The following is a 12,507-nucleotide window of genomic DNA, read 5'->3' as shown; positions in this document are numbered from 1 at the left end:
TAGAAAGAGTAAAGCTGTCACAGATGTCATCTCTTCCAAGCCAGAAAGCTTATATTTAAACCAGAGGGAATTTTCTGAGTTGAAGGCTCAGAGCTGTTCTCAGTGAAAAATTCCAGTCAAACCCCCAAAGCATCAGCAGGAGCTGCGTTAGATCTTGCAATAATCGTCACCAGAGTATACAAACGATGAAAGCCCAAGGAAACACAGAAATGTGGTCAATGTTTTTAAAAGTGACAGGAACTAATTCTGGTCAGACTAAAACTAGAGACTTCTTAGAAACCATTTTCATACACAGGCCTTAAAATTGCTTGCAGCAGAAAATAAGCACTTACCTTTTCCTAGATAAGAAAAAAAAGGCACAAAGTCAGCTTCACTTTTCCTACACCACTTAAAATCCCACTGCAATACCTCAATGCAGAAGTAGCATAAACAGCATAAAACAATTTTTTGATCACTCACAAAAATTAATTCACATTAAAAACAGAAAGATGCACCAGCAACATAGGACTTGGCCAAAATCTACAAACAGTTAATGAACTCATCAACTTTGTGCCTGTTGAAAACAGTCTGACTTAATTTGTCAGTCATATTCAATATCTGAGTCGAATAGCAACTATCATGAGGATTACCTTTCAAGAATTACAAAGGAGTAAAATAACAGCATGCAGCATTTACAGTTGTTCATACTGCGTACAAGTAGGCAAAAGTGTTGCCTCCCCATGGCCTAATTTGTAGGAGCTCCACAGAGACTAGAGAAACCCGCTGTGATAACCCTCCTGACTTTCCCCACATTTTCAACTGCACCAAGAAATTAGTGTGCATTATTATATTGTGGAGTTAGAAAAATCAATCTTCTGAAAGGGGAAGATTGTACATTAAAATCTATCTTTGGTATTTACGGGGTGCCAGTCACCAGGGCTGCAATGTGCCAATTAAAATCCTGCTGATGCAAGACAGACTACCAAAATAATCCTCCCCACTTATTTCAGTTCCAGTTCAGTGCAACTCAATGAAGCTAGTACAACTTGTTCTGATAAGCAGTTCACTTGTTAAGGCAAAGCAGTGGCCCCAAAAGTAACTATTTTTGGCAAACTACATAACCCTCTGCCCATAGGGAAAGTACAAAGTACTGCACAGTCAGTATAACTGAATGGGTCACAGAAGATATAATTCCTAAACACTTTATCAAAACAAACAACAAACTAGTAAGCCAGAACAGCAACTAGCAAATTCTGGAATGGTTTCATAGCTATGGGGTAATTTTTTTAAATGCGAAAAGGTTGACGAGGAAAAGGCATGGTAACATGATTAATTCATATTTCTAGAATCTCTCTCAGTGTTCAGTGAGAAGGGCAACAAGAAACAAAAGTAATAATAAAGACTCAGTCTTGTTCAGAAAAACTGGGAATGGGAGGGGCAAATCAGTCTTTACGGAGCCTGTCAGCGCCTGCAGCAGGGCAGAACTTCTCCGTAACACAGCACCAGGTTGGGAACTGCATCAGCACAGTGACTCACCCCATGACCAACCCTCCTCCAGCCCGGGGGGGCTGAGGCATAAGATGCAATTATATCTGCAAGCAATTATTACTCGCAAGGTCAAACAGTCTGCCAATAAAAGGCAGGCTCTTTATTTACTAATAAGTTTGAGGGGAAACAACGTATGAAGTCTCAGGGAAAGAATGCTTCAGAAATCCAGATTCAGCCAGTAAAAGAAACATTACAAACATACATAAAATAAAGTAAACTGCCAATCCACAAAACGACAGAGTGCTTCTTCCAGACAGTTGGCCAATCAGGGAGTTGACAGGGCAGAACAGGCCAAGTCCTTTAATTCTGCATTGCGAGTGTCTCAGGGGGCAGCACCACCTGCTATAAAATTCTTCCCTTAAAACGCTGTGACCCAAAGAGACACTAAGTGTTATGCCAGAGGGTTAAGGGTTTATTTCATATTTTAGTGCTTTATGATAAATTTTATACACCTGCCCTCTGACTGCTGTATTTTTATTTCTGTCATTCTGGATTCACTGAGGGAAGAGCCACTTGACGTCACGTGGCAGCGGCAGAAGAGGTTAACACCACTCCGCATGGCTCTGCGAGCGGCATTCACAGAAGCGTAGATGTACATTAGCTGCACTTTACCACAGAGAGCTCCCATTTGTCAAGAACCAGCATACCGGTAGCAAAAACAATCAGTGCAGTGAGCCACTAGTCTAAATTATTTAAATAATGCAGCCTTTTTTTTTTTAATCAATGACAATAATTTGGCTAAAATAATTATGTCATAAAGTAGTATCTCTGTAGGAGCACCACAATGCCCCAGACAGGCTTCCCTGTGACAGCTGTGGTGCCAGCTGGGAGACCAAAGACAATGCCCGTACCAAAGCGTTTCAGTGCCTGATTACCAACAAAACATGCAGAAGGAAAAGGAAAACAAGCTCAAACAGTACGCTGTTCATGGAAGACAGCAACCATCACCTTTAGCCACAGTCACTGACAGCAATTACCTCCACCATGTTGCTTACAAAATCTTAAAACGTGGACCAGAACTATGTAAATTTGTTACATAAAGTCCCAGTTCTGCCAAAACACATGCACCACATTTAACTTTTTGCACTGTCACTGCATAAATGATTGTCTGCCTTACAATAATGAACTGTCAGTAATACCGCAGCTATTGTTTTCCAAGCATCAAGTATCTTCCTCTCACTTAGCACTGCCCTCGACAGCTCACAAAATCATTTCTTTGTGTGGGTAGGAATTCAAGTGGAGGCAACTGAGTCATCTAGTCTTCTAGAAGCCTCCAGCTTCTCTCATGCTTTCCATTTTCTCCCCTTTAAGAGAAAGAATGAGATTTCATAACTACCCTTCTCTAAGTTTCAGTAACTGTTCTCTAAGCATTACTGGCTGAATGTTCGGAAGGAAAAGGATTTCCAAATACATATCTCATAAACATTGAATGGTTTTCATGTGTCAGAGTTGATAAGAGATTGTGATCAATCATAAAAATAAATAGTCTTAGAAATCTGTTGCTGAAATGCTGCAGTGTAACTGTTGCAGCACTTCTGAAGCTGCAGCAACAAATCCTTCTGGAGACTGCCTGAAGATGTTTTATTATTTGTGCCATGAGAATTCTAGCTGAATTAAAGGAAAAAAATAGTCCAGTTAAACCAAATACAAGTAGTTTGCTCTTGCCTAACTGATTACATATTTAACATGATTTCAACAGCAAGTAACTGGTCATCACTTTAATGCCTTCTTGCTAATACAAGTGACTGGATCCTCATAGCAGCAGACATCAAAGCAAGTAAAAACAAGTCAAGCCATCAAAACATTTATCAATAGAGATAATGTATGACATTTAAAAAGAGTTTTTTCTTTTTCAGTCCTACAAAGCCCTTGCCATTCAGTGACAAAGCCTGCATGAGTCACCCCTGCTCAGACACAGGCAGAATTGTTCATCCATAAGCAGCTTCACTTGCTGCAAAAGCAGCTGTTTGTTCATCTCTTGCCAGAAGTAAGGTTGACGTAGACCAGCTGGGCAGGATGCCCTCCCTCACTTTGGAAAAAACAGAGAGAAGAATGCAGGGAAAAAATGTAAGAACAAGCAAATTATTATAGTTCTTTGTTTTTGTATATACCATGCATTATCTGGACTTCAGTGCCTGAAGTAACCCAGCTGCCAGTACAGGAGAACTGATGAGCAGAACAGAATGGCTTTGGGAACAAGCCCAGAATTTTATCACCAAAACTGGAAGGAAGCAAAATCTGACACAGGAGGAAAGCGTTAAATCCCTCAGAGAGATGGCAAAGCTTTTTTAGGCACTTCAAAAAACAGCAACCTGACTCTAAAATAAGCTCTATTTCTCATGTACTAGGGAAGTGAAGAATGTGTTCCAAAAATGAAAAGCCTAGTCTAAATTAATCCCTGTCTGATGCAATTCCTTCCTCCCCGCTTTTTTTTTTATTAAATGATGCACTATTTTACACCTTTTGGAGAGGGGCATGGTGGGTGGAATGACTCTTTGTGTATTGTTCCATTCCTCATGGGGGTCATTAATTTAAACTCATGCCCAGAATATAGATTTCACAAAGACGGCCAGCTAATATCAAGTTAATCTGCAAAGACAGACCCAAGCAAAACCAACTCAGAGCATAAAGAAGTAGGCTCCATGTTACTAAGATCATATTGTTATAAGGAATTAGAATAGGTACATAACCTTGATATTCAAATTCAGTTATCTCCTGAAACAAGACTGCAGTACAAAAATAGTGCCCCACCCTTCAAATCTACAATACAAAACATGCAAAGGAGATCTTGAACCTCCAAATAAAGTCCCAAGTGCGGGTAAAAAGCTTATTTATAAGCTCCTTCTCAGTGGCTTAGGGACACCCATATTTAAATGTGCAACACACCTACCCACAGGTACACAAACAGACAGAATATAACACCTGCAGTACTGGGACCCCGTGGCCTCTTGTCTCAAGAGGTTTGCAGGGATGTAGCATTTGATCAGTATACAATGGATCACACAATTGTAATCTCTACAGCTGCAATCAGACTTCAAATTAAAGGTACGGTAAACCCTCTAAGGCTGTGTGTCAGTATGATATAATACCCATGAAGTAGCTCATTATAATTGTATAAGGCTTTATAATTGTACTACCTTTGTGTTTGTTTGGACTAACAAACCCCTGTTAGCTGTCCAGAACTGGTTTGGGAAAGGCTGTACGGCATAACATAGTGCCGAGTGGCTGAAAAAGCACTATCTGCCCAAGGTACTTACTCTCTCATGGTTTCTCTTGGTACTGTAGAACTGGCAGGCACTGTCCTCAAAACTGTAGTATAGTTCAAACAATAACACGCAAATAAAAAGAAACACTGAAGGAGTTGCTCTTTAAAGACTTGAGCAAGTTGCACTGAATGTCATGGATACTAAAAGTTCAGGTCTTATCTGACTGTCTCCCCAATTCCCCACACACACCCTCAAAAAAGACACCTGTGACAAACGATGAATAAAAGTATATTATTACAACATATGCGTGTAAAGAAAGAAAACCCAAACCACCAAAACAAACAACCCTCCCACCTGAATAATTAAAAGCCAAACTACTTTTATTCATATTTTTAAAACCTGTAACTTTTAAAACTTCAGCTGAGGGAAAGAAAGTTGTCATTCATTGTTTGTTTTGTCTTTTACTTCTTTGCTATCTACCCCAACTGGTCTCAAAGCCAGCCTCTCGCTAGTTTGATCTCTGAATGTATTTCTGCATACAGCTCCAGCTATGAATGTTACACAGATTTGGCTTGAGTTTAAATATTTCAATTAACAGAGACAACAGGAGTTAGATTAATACCAAATGGCAGATTTTGAGCAATGTTCCATATAGCTTGCTAAATTTAGCAATAAAATAAATTGGTTATGTAAAGGTAATAGGATGAGGGCTTAATACAGAGCTAAATATATATATTTGTGACCACCTGCCCCATATTTTTGAGGGGAAATATTATGCCTCCCCTGATTTTATCACCTACTAAAATTCTGCAATTTCATTACAGTGAAAAATATCACATGATGAAGATGAAATGCTTCCATACTCACTTACAAGAGGAAATACCACTGATTAAATATATTTAAAATAAAAAAAAAGAAAGCCTGAGACCATTAAAGCAAAGCTGGGAGCAAAATAAATAGCTAAGGACAACAGGGAAAAGCAGCATACACAAATACATAATAAGCTGCACTTACTAGTATCCTGTACAGGCTTCTTTTGTTCTACTGTTTTGAGCATTTATTTTAACTCAAATATTCTAGAAGTTCTGTAATCCATTGTTTTGATTTATTTCTTTGTTTTTCTGAGAAGTAAATGCAAAACTCCGGCTCAGTTTACACGTTCCATGCCACTTACTAAGAAAAAAAAAGTTTATAATACCTTATTGTCCCCTTGTACTTCTCCCAGTCTCTGTTGAAGCTCTCTAATCTCTTCGCCAAGGTGTTTGTTTCGATCTTGAGCCTCATTCAGTAGCTGAGCAAGATTTGCCTAGAAGAGTAGCAGACATCAGACAAAAGTTTGTGTTTATGGAGTGCATGGGGTGATTGAAAAGAAATCCTGGATTTACTCATTATCTGCCAACAATCTTTAGTTTTATTGGTTTTGGTCCAGACTACATGCTTCATCAGAAATAAAACAAAAGCCATCAGGATTCCTGCATCTAAATTAGTGGGAAATACGCACAGCATGTGTGCATACAAAGTCCCAGAACAGCACACAAAACTCAAACAAAATGAGGTGAGAACATCCACACTAGTTCTGATATCTTGGGTGGGGGGATGAGCAAAGCACAAAGTATTTTGACAATATTTAGACAAAGTTCTAAACTCACCTAGGATTAGACAAAAGGCTTAGCTGAGGAATAATTACAATAGTGTTCAGAGTAGATTCCTATCCAGCAAGAAGGATGCCAGCCCAAATCCCTGCCCCTATATGGAGCTGTACCATGAATGTCTAGTGGCACAGAACTTCAAACATGTCCTGACTTGTGTTGTTAGCCAGTACACAGATTTCTAGAAAAAGTCAGTGCTATAGAAGGACCGTTTGTTCCTTTGAAACCTAAAGATGAATTCACTTGGGGAAAAAAACAAACAAAAAAGCCCTCAAAATATTCCAGGTCAAAAGTTATCATTCACATTACCCCATTAAGTCAACAGGGTGAGCAGTCTGGTCTCTAATTTTAATAAAATTTCAGCAACTTGATCACTAACCAAAGAAAAATGTAATCTCTTCCTTTCTTATCCATGATACCTGAAAAATGATCAAATACTACGGAAAAGCATATTACATTTTTCCCCTAAATACATCTTACAAATACACAGACAATTGACTCAGTGCAGGAAAAGCCTACCAATGAAATCTCTTCGAAGAACATAATAATCATAGTGCCCAATATGCAACCTGTCATGATGTTGCCTATGGTCAGCTAGGTATGTCATCCATTGCCATAAATCTGAAGGGTATAAAAAGAAATGGGAAAAGAATTTTCAGCTCTTCCAAGTATGACTTGGTAAAGCCCCATGAATCAGTATTTCTAAGCTACCCTTACACATAATCTGTGGGTTTGAGGCCAACACATCAACTGACAGCTCCTATTTCCCTCTTGATATTTTAGGTTTAGTTTTAGTGTCCCTACTTGCTGTGCTCCTCTTTCAACTTCCCCATTTTTCTATTTCAATACCTCTTTCTTTCCTTTTCTTCCCTGCTCTTTCACCCATTCATTCTCACTATCACTTGACAGTCTCCTAGGACGTTTCTGTGAGTTTTCTTTTAAAATTCATATACTATCAAACCAACATGATGTCTAATACCCATTCCTGTGATCTCTTTGCTTGTTTACCAAATGTTATTTCCACACTTCACGTTTTCCATTCCAAGAAAACTATCAACATGAATATAGCGTTTGAAGGATTAGACTATTAAACTATAATTACTCGGAACTTTTGTACATTACTATACGAAGAAAACTGCTCCAGACTTCTACTAGCCAACTTTGTAACAGCAATTGGCCTAAAATAGTGATAGCTTCAAATTTTTAAACAGGAAAAATAACTGAATAAGTTGATATATTCTTCTAGATGAACAACAAGCCTGATTCACTGCTACAATTTTTGTACTTCTAGGGCACTGATATCAAAGCGTTCAGAAGAAATTTATGTAAGTTTCCCACAATTTTGGAAGAAATTAAAGATTTTTTTTAATTACTGGTAAACCCAAAGACTGCAAATAAATCATTTGGGGAGAGTAATATCAAAGCAACTTAAACATCCCATTGTAGGACCAAAATTAATCTGCCTCTAATTTTCAAGAGAGCAACCATTCAAGCAATGCAAAAGGTTTTTCAAGTATGCTTTGGCAGAATAATTTTTTTCTATTAGCTAAACAAATGAGTAATAGTCATCCATATATTGAATGAACCAAGCAGCTTTAGAACACATTCAATCAATGGTTCTGAGAGGTACTTCTTAATGGCTGTTTAAAAGAAAGAACAAAGAACCCCTGTTTGCAGGAAATTGTATTTAAACTGAAGCATCTATGGTTAATTTGCAAATGCAATTTTTTTGAAGAAAGCTGACTGACTTTCAATAAAGACCATCCAACCACCAGACTGAGTTAGTGAAAAGGAACTCTGTTTGCACAGTCCTCTCTGAAACACTTCTGTTTGTAAAGTCCCTTTTTATGATGAATTTTGACAAGTCCTAACACTGCAATAGCACATGTAATTTCAACACCTGGGAAGAACTCAATCTCACTAATCAGTGTTTACAGCTACAACATCAGCATTCAAGTAGTCTGAAGCCAAAATCCAGCTCCCACTGACTGCAGGAAAGGCATTACCCTACCTGTACTAAATCTTCCTTCTCAGATTTATTTCCTTTAAAATCATTTCTCTGGGATTGCAGTTCTCTGCTGAATTTTATTTGTCAGTCATATAAACGACTTAACGTGACAAAAACCTTTATACTTGAGATGGAGACTTTGGAAGAAGTTTTAAATGAAGAATTTTGGACATCAAAATAAACCTGCCTCCTTTAAGCATGCTAAGAGCATTATAGTGAGCTAAGTATAGACTTGCTCCTTAACGCAAAGCTTTACCATACTTCTGTTAAGCTAGAACAACTGAGCTATGTCACAGAAGTATTCTCCAGCAATTATTCATTTCCCTGGCACAGAGCTTCCATACAACATATAATTTAGACTGTTCCCTGTTTTAGAGGTTTTGGCAAGACCTCATTAAAGCTCTCAGTTAAGTGTGGATAGAAGGAGAAATTTTTTATTTTCAAGTGCTCTATACGGCTTAAAGAGAGCCAAGAAGATACTTTAAATGACACCAGGGCTTGGCATCATTTCTTTGGCATATATAGAAAACGTACCACCATATGGTCAAAAGATGATAAAACTAACAATGGAGGGCTGGCTGCATGAACCTGTAAGCATGTATTTTTGAAGAAGGGGGAGAAATCTATGCAAGGAGAAAGGTGATTCATTTTTCCACCTGGCAACTACTTTTCAATATTTATAGAAGAAACACAGAATTCATTTGGAATTTGGAAATTCAAGACAAGTTACTTTAGCAGACAATAAAGCTCATTTCATTTACTTGTGTAACATAGAACAACTCTGAAAATTAGTTAAATCCAGCTTTTCTATATTCACTTTGTTTGACAGTTTCTTTTGACTCTAGGTGAAGCCTTAAAAGTGACTCCTATGAATGCCAGTGACTACTTCCCTCTCTCTCTCTTCTACTATTCAGAACTTTAACTCCGAAGTACCGGAGAAGAGAGATTTCTGAGCTGTGAGCAAGGGGAGGTAAAGGGGAAAGGTGTAGAGCTCTACACTTTTCTACTGCTTCATCGTCACTTAACTCTACAACAGTCAAAAACAGTAGAAAATGTTCATTTCTCCTCCTCTCTCTCAATGCAACTATTTTAATACTTAATAATAGATAGTGCTTCTTTCAAGTATCTAATTAACTGCCCAATATCAGAAAATCTTTCTGGAGTTCTGCCCCTCTCYGGGGACTTCATTTCCCCTTATTTCTCAGCCTCTTCAGCGTGACAAGCAATTTGTTTTACAGATGCTAGTCCCAGGAAGCTTCCATAAAAGATCTGAGACCCCCCATTATAGTACAGGACATAACTTCCCCACATTCCTTTTTCCTCTGACCAAAAGCAAGTGCAACCATTGGCTAAGATCCCACTAGAAATTGTGAAGAAAGGAGAAGAAGAAGGAAGCGAGAGCACCTCATGGGAAGTTTTCTACCTTTGTTAGGTAGGAAAAAAAAAAGCAGTGCAAATCAGAGCAAACCAAAGAGTGAAAGATTCGATGGAATGGGAACACAGACCTAACCCTTTTCCACTTAGACTTCATTAAAATTCTCAAGAACTTTTTGGGGGATAGAGGGTGGAAAAGAGCTTTACTTTTAGCTACAGATAAATATCTGAAACCAGTGATGGAAATACCTATCAATATTTATTTATTAATCTAAGTCAGTGAATAACTGTCAAGCAGCAACAGATCTTTGTTCACTACTGATGCACTGGATTTCCACAGATGATCCAAGAAGAAAGAAATTGTACCTCCAAATAGTCATCCCTGGAATTATGCACTGCACTTGAATTTGGCTCCTTTAACAATTTTGCAAATCTAGCCACACATACACACAGTGTTATTTTCCTTCACACTACTGTAAAAATGATGGATAGTAACAGTCTTTAATATACCTCTCAATTCTCTTACACATAAATCTTATCTGACACTTAAAAAAAACAACAAAAAACAACAAAAAAGTCTTTCTACCTTTAGATACTGCCTGAAAAAGTAATTTTTGTTGGGGGGAAGGGAAACTTCCAACATATCCTTAAAATTAGAAATTATTTTGTAAATACAAACAGCATTTCCACATTGCAGTTTACAGTCTGTTTCTCTCAGCCACAGCTTCAAAGAAAGAAGAACACTGAATTATAGGACAGACAGAAAAAAAGTCTGATGAAATGTTAAGCATACTTGATGGGTGTGACTGATAACAAATTTAATTGCAGTTTCTCCTCCACTGCTTTCATATGATTGCAATGGTTGAATTAATACAGGAAAAACCTGCTTTGCTTACCAATGACCACTGTCCACTCCAAGGTACAGGAACTGATGACCTCCCCTAGCATTACAGTTTCCTTATTATAAAAAGTAAAAATTCTTGTATCTTTCTTTTTAAGTTGAAAAACCATGTACACAATACTTCCTAAGTTATAGGTCTTGGGCATACTACACAAAATACACTTAATATGGGTCATATTTCCCCACAGAGAAAGAAGAGCAAAAATCAAAGCCTTGCTAAGCAGCAACTTGACATTAAAAACAAAACAAAACCCCCCTTCTCCTCCTCTGAATATCTGCAGCTCTGAAAACCAGGCAGGAACTCCAGTACAGAAGCATACCAGTCAAAACTTCATAAGGCGTCACAAAACAAGAAAGACATGCTTGCCTTCACATCCCTTCAATAACTTTCAAGATGATGCCCAGAAATCAGAATTTTTATAGAATTGATTAATAGAACCAAAAAGCCATTATAAAATAATCAAAATTAAAAATTAAAAGGTATTAGAAATAATTAAAAAAATCTATAAAACTAATATTTTTCCCCCTCCTTTTCAACCAATCTTTTGTGTGTTAGCTTAGTACAATGTTATACAGAACCAAACAACCAGTTCACCTACCAGACCTACAGTGTTTGGTGAAGGCTACCAAACAAAAAAAGTAAAGCAGCTCTTTAACATGTATTCCTAGCAACAACAGAGGGTCTTAGTATGAACTATCAGATGCCATGAAAAGTTACTCGGCAGGAATGTTCTTCAGTGTGAGGGTTCAATAAAGTACTTCAGCCCCCACATAATTCATACAGAGTAGAGAGCTGCATCAAGTTTTCGCCAGCAGTAGATGAACATGGTCAAAAAGAAATGATTAATTTTTCCTTACAGAGACTGCTATACTATGCCAGAAGATAATTTCATTCACTTGTTTTATAAAAAACATTTTAGCTGCTTTGATATTTTAAGGACAACTTAAACTTTGATATAATGCAGAAAAAAAAAAGAATCAAAATCCCTTAAGCATTTTGAGTGTTGTGACTAATTCCCAGGGGAATATTTATCCAGAGTATTCAGGTGCATGGGTGTGAACAAGGCTCTCTCTATTCCATCAGAATAAGACAGAGGAACCAGGGGAGGAGAGGACATTGTATAGCTCAGGTCTGAACAGCACCTCAAAACTTTAAAGAGGAACTATCACATTTATTAGAATCAGCATTTCTTCTCTCCCAAACTCATGTTTACTGCAGAATCCACAAGATAAGGAGACAAAATGGTGTCATTTCAAAAAAGCATGATTTGTAGTGTTGCTAAGAAGTTCTAGCCTTTGTATACTGTCACCTGTTCATTTCAAAGGAATGCCAAATTTCACTGCGATTTCACCGTGCAGAAACCGAAGTCTGTCCACTGACTATGCTCAAAACTGCAGGGCAGGCGCATTTTGAAATACACAGGAATATGGTTCTCTCATGTGTTACAAGGACAAACAATCTCACTGTTTTCCATCTGCTACCTCGCATTATGGGAGTCAAACACACCCACCTGCAAACCAAAGCAAAGCGCACAGGTCTCAGTTTGGCACATGCTTAGCATTTTTCATCTTCAAACCTTCTGAACAAAGGAAGGAATCACATTAATCTTCACAGCACTCTTGTGAGATAAATACAGAGTGATTGCTTACCCCATGGCATACTTTATCTGAAGATGTTATCTCATAGGATTCTGAATGCAGGAGCTTTTGTGCCTTAGCACAAGATTAGCAAGACTTCCTGAATTCATTAATTAGCAAGAAATAGTCACACTAGTCAGTTTTTCTGACGATGCCAGAACAGTCAAGAGGTAATCCCTGAACACAGTCTGTTTTGAAACTGAA

At 37.9% G+C, this 12,507-nt stretch overlaps 1 protein-coding gene across 6 annotated transcripts in view; it reads right to left on the bottom strand.

The window, feature by feature from the left end:
• CCDC149 (coiled-coil domain containing 149) overlaps positions 1-12,507 on the bottom strand; it is a 55,300-nt gene that overhangs the window by 28,295 nt on the left and 14,498 nt on the right. For 4 of the 6 annotated variants that reach the window (XM_026071094.1, XM_026071089.1, XM_026071091.1 and 1 more), the window contains one exon: positions 5,932-6,039. In XM_026071094.1, coding sequence (XP_025926879.1) covers positions 5,932-6,039 — 108 coding nt within the window. Of the gene's footprint in view, positions 1-4,784; positions 4,837-5,931; positions 6,040-12,507 lie in introns of all 6 variants that reach the window. The other 2 variants (XM_026071093.1, XM_026071092.1) reach the window with 1 other exon arrangement.

The sequence above is a fragment of the Apteryx rowi genome, unplaced genomic scaffold (assembly GCF_003343035.1).
Source record: "Apteryx rowi isolate R43461 unplaced genomic scaffold, aptRow1 scaffold_321, whole genome shotgun sequence".
NCBI lineage: Eukaryota > Metazoa > Chordata > Aves > Apterygiformes > Apterygidae > Apteryx > Apteryx rowi.
Note: the sequence above shows the minus strand (reverse complement) of the source record. Positions and strands in the feature narration are given on the sequence as shown.